This window comes from Benincasa hispida, chromosome 7 (genome assembly GCF_009727055.1).
Source record: "Benincasa hispida cultivar B227 chromosome 7, ASM972705v1, whole genome shotgun sequence".
In the NCBI taxonomy this organism is placed as follows: Eukaryota; Viridiplantae; Streptophyta; class Magnoliopsida; order Cucurbitales; family Cucurbitaceae; genus Benincasa; species Benincasa hispida.
Window position 1 is genome coordinate 40,907,756 of NC_052355.1, and position 7,513 is coordinate 40,915,268.

Sequence of the window (7,513 nt, forward strand, 5' to 3'; positions counted from 1 at the left end):
GTGGAGCTCACCAACTCTTTGGGCCAAAGAAGGAGTGGTATCCATAAACTCCTATTTCCTAACTCTAATGTCTAGTTTTTGTATATCATAATATAGTGATCAATTTAGTTGCACCGATCTTTAGGACTAACCACCTCTTTAATCTCAGCCTTTAGGCCAAGACCGATGCATGTTGGGTTACGGGAAAGGAGTTGGGCCTTTGGGCCAAAATAAGAGTTTTGGGCCCAACCCATCTACCAGTCTCTATGACCGACCACCTCTTTAACCTCTGCCTTTAGGCGAAGACTGATGCATATTAGGTTACGGGAAAGAAGTTGGGTCTTTGGGCCAACTCATTCTTTTTTACTAGAGGCAAAGGGTGAGTAGCCCAACTTGCATATGAGGCATATCTACCGCGCACCTAAGGCACACGAAATATCTTATTATGTTATTGGATAACAAAATTTATTGAAAATGCCTTGGTCAATCCCTATTATAAACACATCATCATAACTCGAACAAACGTAACTTAAATCAGTCTCGACCTCTCTAACTTTTACATGTTTTCATTTTTCGTTTTTTGAAGTGTGTGCGACGAGCACCACATTGATATGCATATTTTCTCTCTTGTGAATTATATCATTTCCTCATTTCAAACGAATTTACTGTTGATGTCGCACGAATGTCATATGTGTTTCCTTTCTCCATTTGTTGATGTCAACAATACGTAATAATAACTTAGGGGTGTGTTTGGAATGCATTTTCAAGTGTTTAATTTATAAAATAAATCATTTTGGAAAAAATTAAAATGTTTGGCAACCAATCAAAATAGTCTTTTGAAGTGTATTTTCAACAATTTTTATCAAAGGTGTTTAAATAAAAATGAGTAATTTGAAAAATATTTTTTTCTCAAATCAATCCAAACGAGCTCTTAATTGCGCTATAAATTTAGTAACATTTTTTAGTACTTGATGAATCATTAGCATGTCACAGGGGTCAACAAGTGGCTGATAGGTAATTTACAAATTCCCATTTTTTTAAAAAATATAATTATTTTATTGAATATAAATTTAAACTCTATGTCTAATACAACTCTAAACTAATTTTGTGCTAGTATACAAGATGTTTTAGAAAAATAAAATGTTTAAGAACTAAATTTATAATTTAACTAGAAACAAACTTAAGAATGAAGTGAAGGTCATATAATAAAATGGCAATATATCAAATATTGAATAGGAGTAGGGTGGTCATCCAAACCACAAAAAATCGAACCGTTTCTAAAAATTGAACCGAACCGAAAACTCAGTAAAACTGAAAAATGCGGTTCGATCCGGTTTGAAGAAAGTTTGAAACTGAATTAATTTAGTTCGATTCGGTTTCACTTTCGAAAACTGAATTTGAAACCGAACTGAACCGTTTTTAAATAATATATATATATATATATATAAAGAGTATAACCGAACTTAAAATCGAACCCTTTTTTATTAAAAAAATATATAACATGATTTTTTTTAAAATGCCAAAACCAAATTTAAAATCGAACCGGTTCGATTTCACATATTAAAAAATGTAGTTCGATTCGGTTTGACCACCTTTCACCCCTAAATAGAGTAGATCCTAACATTATCAATCTATCAGCTTCTTTAAAAAATAATATTAGAAATATACGGAAAATTTTATAGCAATATAAATGATATTCTCCATTTGTTCACACTACGATTTTATAATCATAAACATTTTTTTAAAGCTAGTGAATCTCACATCATTTTTCTTTCTTATTTATTTAGGAGACCTAATTTTCAAAAAGAACCAATACTTAAAAAGAATATGTACTTTATCATATAGTAATCTAATTATTTTAACGGCAAATATCAATTTGTATCAACTTTAAATATTGTATCAATTTAAATTTAAATTCTGGGGATTGTGTCAATTTAAATCACAAATTAATAATTGTATCAATTTAAATCTTGAACTTTTATAAGTATATCAATTTAAACATTTAACTTTCATAATTGTATTTAATTTAAACTCTCCATTATGTTTTATTTGAATACACTTATGAATGTTCGTGATTTAAATTAATATATTTATGAAAGTTTGTTGTTTAAATTAATACACATATAAAAGTTTATAGTTTAAATTGATATAATTATTAGTTTGGGATTTAAATTGATATAAATTCTAAAATTTAGGATTTAAATGGATACAACTATAAAGTTTAAGGTTCAAATCGATACCATTTTTAGTTTAAACATTAAGATTTAAATGGATATAATTCTCAAAATTTAATAAATTGATATTTGCCAAGTAACACCCAAATTTTTAGAGTACTTGGTCACACAAGCAACCTCGAAGGAATCATCTTGGCGAAGAAAAAAATAGCCAAAACTCTCTTTGCGGAAAGCAGCTGTCATTTGTGAAACGAACCATCTTTGTCAACCCTTTCTCATCATCATTTCACTCTCACGGCTTACTCCCTTTTACTTACCCTCCGTTATCTCCCTTCTCCCTTTTCCCAACCACTTATAATAATCCCCCCTTTTTCACAATCCACTACATAAAATCTTCCTTTCCCTTCACCCCTTGCCCTCGCCGATGAGAATCCCCTGTTTTATTGGCGGCGTATAATCCGAGGCGGAGCATGGCGGCGGCGGCCGGAATTGGAGTTCGGAAGAAGAAGATCTTTCCTCATGCTTCTAGCCTTGCTTCCATTGAGTCCTTATCTCTGCCTCTTGTCTCTGCTTTTTTCTCTTTATCTCGTTTTGAAGTGGCTTTGTTGCTGCAATTTAATGGCTGACGATGGTGGTTGATTTTTTTTTTCCAGGTTCAGGAAATTGTATTAACAGCTGATATTGGATGTGCTGAGTGTCAGAAGAAATTGGCCAATATACTTTCTAAAATGAATGGTGAGTTTCTACTCTGTTTTTGGGGAATTTCTTTCCATTTTTCTAGTTTGCTTTTGTTCATCTATAGAATTTGGTCTTTTAGCTCTGTTTTGTTTGATATTTATTTGGGCTTGTTTAGAAGTGAGAGGAGAGAGGTCAAATTTGAGTAAAATTTAGAAGTCGTTTTGGGAAAATTGGGCATGGTTTGATAATCATTTAGCCCTTTCGTAAGCTTGGATTTTAATACCCAAGCCTGTTTTTAGAATTCAATTAGAAATGTTTCTACATTTTACGAGTAAATAAATGTAAATTTTAAAATCTAAAAAAAATCATTATTAAATGCTAACGGGATTTTAGACTGTTGTTAAGAAAATTAAGCTCGTAAATACTATCTTTACCTTTCTAGAGTTTATTTGTTTTAATATCTACTCTTTACAGATGCTTTAAAAAAGTTTTTAATAAGATTGTGTTTAATAACTATTTTTCTTTAGTATTTGAAATTTATACTTATTTCTTATTAATATTTTTCGAGTTTCTTCCCATTTAAAACAAACATTTGAATTTTTAATCTTTTTTCCTTCGAGAGACTCTCGCTTGATTTTTAAAAATCTTATTGAGGATGACAAAACAACTGAAATTCATATATGTGAAAGTAGAGTTTATAAATATATTTAAAAAAAATTAGAAAAAACAAATAATTAGCAAATTGGGTCTTCAAAAACTTGTTTTTATTTTTTAAATTTAGTTGAGAAAAGATGAAATTTTGATAAAAATAGCGAAAAAACAAATAAAGAAATTATAAAAACCAAATGATTATCATATAATTTGAGCATAATCGATTTGATGATTTTTGTGCTGGTACAGATACAGAGTCTGTGGTGGTGAATTTGTTGGACAAGAAAGTGATATTGACTCGAAGATTGCAGATTCCATCCAGAATTTCAACGATCAAGAGATTGCTTGGTTCTCCTTGCAGATAACTATAAATCTTATAAATAGGATATTATCTTCTTCAATCACGTTGGTAGATAAATAAAGGATCCCACTGCTCGTTCTGTAGCTTCAAAGAAAAAAGTTAAGATATTGCCCTTTTTTTCCCCATCTCTTTGAATATATTTGCATAGAATATTAAATAGTGCCTTTTGGATGCAACAAAATCGTCGTACTACTTCAAAAGATGATATTTGTCGGAGCTGAACACTGTTTGAAGGGTTGTATTTAGCTGGAAACTTGATTTTAGTGTAACACAATCAAATGTTTAATTGACGGCTTTCCTCTGAATGGTGATCTTGCTTTGAAGTTCTTGTTTTTCATTGTAATTTGTCTGTTTGTGTCGATTTCATTTGTTGTATGATCAAAGTGTTTTTATTAAAGTTAAATTATTGTATAAAATACTATTAAATACTACTATGAACTAGTGAGTCAAAAGAAGTATTTGCTAGAGTTGGCCACTGAATTGGTCGTTACAAGTGGTCGTGGATGGATATAATTATTGGAAACATTGGAATGATGGAGAATTGGTTGTTTTAAAGTTATCTACCGTTATGAGTTTAAAATTACTTTTACTCCCTCGTGATAGTTCAACCGTACTAAAAGGAGGGTTAAAATAACAATTACTTCTCAATGATTGTTGCAACGTTATCCTTCGACTTTTAGGAGCATTACAATTTTAACCCTCTAATAAATTTTAACTCCCAATCGTTGGGTTTTATGTCCTAAAACTCGTGAACAATAGAACTTGTTTTGAAAATTCAATAAGTTGTTATTGAATAGATGTTTTGCTTATTAGAAATCCAATAAACCTAAAAGTCCCTTGACTATTATATGAGTAAACTTTATGTGGATACATAAAAGTGGATCAGGTTCGAGTAAATAGTCAAAATGATCTATAGTATATGAATACGGTTGGATGCCTTATTCTGGTAACACTATTGGATGCGGTCTACTCTGTAGTTATTACAAAGAGTTGTAAAGTGCTACGAACGATGTGTTCGTAATTCGTACATGTTATGATACGAAGAGTGGAGATGTCCATGTGCAAAAGGGTTTGTAAAGATCGGATCACGAAATCAGACACTATTACATTATAACGTCGTTTACTGTTTAAGTCTGACTATCTCAAAGCGATTACCTAGGTAACTTGACCTTAATCCTAAGCTAACTATGAATTCCTGTTTATTCAGGATTATCCTTAGATTTGCATAGGTGAGGCTTGGCTCAACAACGCCGACTCAATAAACTCCCATTTCAGGATAAGACCAGATAGATAGCTGGGGATTTAGGGTGCAAGAAGGAATTCACTCCTACCCTAGTAGATAGTTGTTCCAAGTGTTGATTATGGGTCTTGAACAAGGGGCCCCACCCTCTCATTGGCCTAAAAGGGACTTAGTTTATTGATTGGATCACAAATCAATTGTTCATTAGAGGATCAGTGGGACTTGAACGTGTTCATTAGAGGATCAGTGGGACTTGAACGAGAAGTAATCTCGGGGGTAAAACAAAGATCTGACCCAGCCGTTATTACGAACAACATGTGAAGGGTTAACATACTAATCATGGTTATATCGAGTGGACATAATATATCTACAGTGAGGGGAGTTCAACTATGGGCTTTAGTGAAGTGACCCATTAGTTAACGAATAGGGGTTAATTTTGTAGATCCGCGAGGTCCCCCTACTAACTTGTAATTGGATTAGCTTTAAAGTAGCGTGATAAGTTAATCTGAAACATCCAGGTTAGAATTAAATAAATTTGTAATTATATGAGATATAATTACACGTTTAATTTTAAGAATTAAACCGAATTGGATAATTAATATTTAAATATGATTTAAATTTATGAAGGTGGATTTGTGTAAAATTAATTTAATATTTGATATTAAAATTAATTACAAATATTTTAAAATTTCAAATAATTAATTATTAATTTTATTAGAAAAATTAATTTTGTAATATTGATAATTTTTTCAATTTTAGAAAATAAATTGATTTATGAAATCAATTGAAAAAGTTGAAAAAGATAAACAAAACACAAAAATGGAAAATCGGTTTTTTCCATTATCTTCTTCAAGTTGCTCGCTCAAAACCCATCTCTTTAAGCTTCAATTACTTCAAGCATGAGCTGCTGCGTCTCATGCAACCATTTTCTTTGCATGATAGTCTGTAATATATTGAGAAGATTGGAGTAAATTTGAGGCATGCAATCTATAGAATTTTTGCTGAAAATTCGTGTGAAGAAGGTGTTCTTCAATTAGGTTGTTGTTGTGAGCTCTTTTCAAATTCCCTTCATTCAAGCTTATTTTGAGTCCTACAAATCAATCTAGAGCACCAAGAGAATAGTGGGGAAGATCTTGGGGTGGTCTACAACGAGATTTGGAAAAAGTTGCAACTGGAAATCGAGATTTCAAGAGGACTATAAAGGTATGACTTGAAACTCACTTATTTTTGCAATATCATGCTTTAGTTTTTGCCAAAACTAATAAATTAGAGTACTTATAATCCTTGTTACTTACGCTGCTTGTTGGCGTTGATGCCCTAAAGTCTTGTGTCCTGTAGTTTGTACGAACGCTTATGTTGCATAATATATGATATTTTACTTCACATCTTGTTTTTTGTTCGGTTGCTTGTTTTATTTGCTTTATCACAAACCAATAAACATAAAATCCTTGGTTATCTGTATGTGACTCAAGCATGTATGTGGTGACATACAAGTGGATCATGTCATGAGTGGTAACCAAAATGGTCTGTAGTATATGGATATAGGAGGGAAACCTTATCCTGGTAACTCTACGGATGCGACCCGCTTTGTGGAATGGTCATAAGTGTTGTGACTTGTCACAGATGGTCTGATCGTGACCATTCATGTTGAGGACATGCGAGCGGGAGCATTCTATACAAAAGTTTGTATAAGACCTGATCATGAAGTGTTAACGTCTCGTTATATAACACCATTCATGATAGAGACTTCACTTCACTAGGATGACCATAGGTAACATGATCTCAATCCTGAGTGAGTTGAGAACTCCTGCCATTGAAGGCGATCCTTTGATTTGTATGGGTGCGAGTGGCCAGGTCGCCGATTCAAACATACCATTTTGAGGATTCGTCTGGTTTGGAAGCTGGGAACTCAGCTACACAAGATGGAATTCACTCTTTCCCCAAGGCATGGGTAAGTAGATAGATAGCTCCTCCCTTAAGGGTTGATTCCGAGGCTTGAACGATATGGCGTCACACACCTTCTCTTGGCCCAAGAGGTGTTCACACATAGTTGGACTATGTTGTATTGTTCATTAGAGGAATCAATGGTACTTAAGAAGTGAGATGTAACTACAAGAGCGAAACAGTAGTCTGGCCCAGCTGTACTTACGAGCATATGTGACGGGTCATCGTACTCATGATTGATTATATCTGATGAACACAGAAATATCTCTGTGGTAAGAAGAGTTCATCTGTTGGTCTTTAGTGGAATGCCCGACAGTTAACGGATGGTAGATTTCATGGCTAAAGAGTTTAGTCGGCTATTCATGGACCGTTGGAGCTTCGAGCCACAAGTCCATTAGGTCCCCTGGGTAGCTTGGATAAAGTCGAGAATCAGTGCTTGGGTTAATTTGAAATGTTCAAATTGACAAGAGGAAGTGCGATTATATA

General features: G+C 33.0%; 1 protein-coding gene across 1 annotated transcript; it reads left to right on the plus strand.

The window, feature by feature from the left end:
• The first annotated feature begins 2,470 nt into the window (after positions 1-2,470).
• LOC120081691 lies at positions 2,471-4,180 on the plus strand. Its single transcript, XM_039036779.1, has 3 exons — positions 2,471-2,716; positions 2,807-2,888; positions 3,732-4,180. The coding sequence occupies exons 1-3, from the start codon at positions 2,624-2,626 to the stop codon at positions 3,845-3,847; spliced, it is 291 nt and encodes a 96-aa protein (XP_038892707.1). The 5' UTR covers positions 2,471-2,623; the 3' UTR covers positions 3,848-4,180.
• Positions 4,181-7,513: the final 3,333 nt, after the last annotated feature.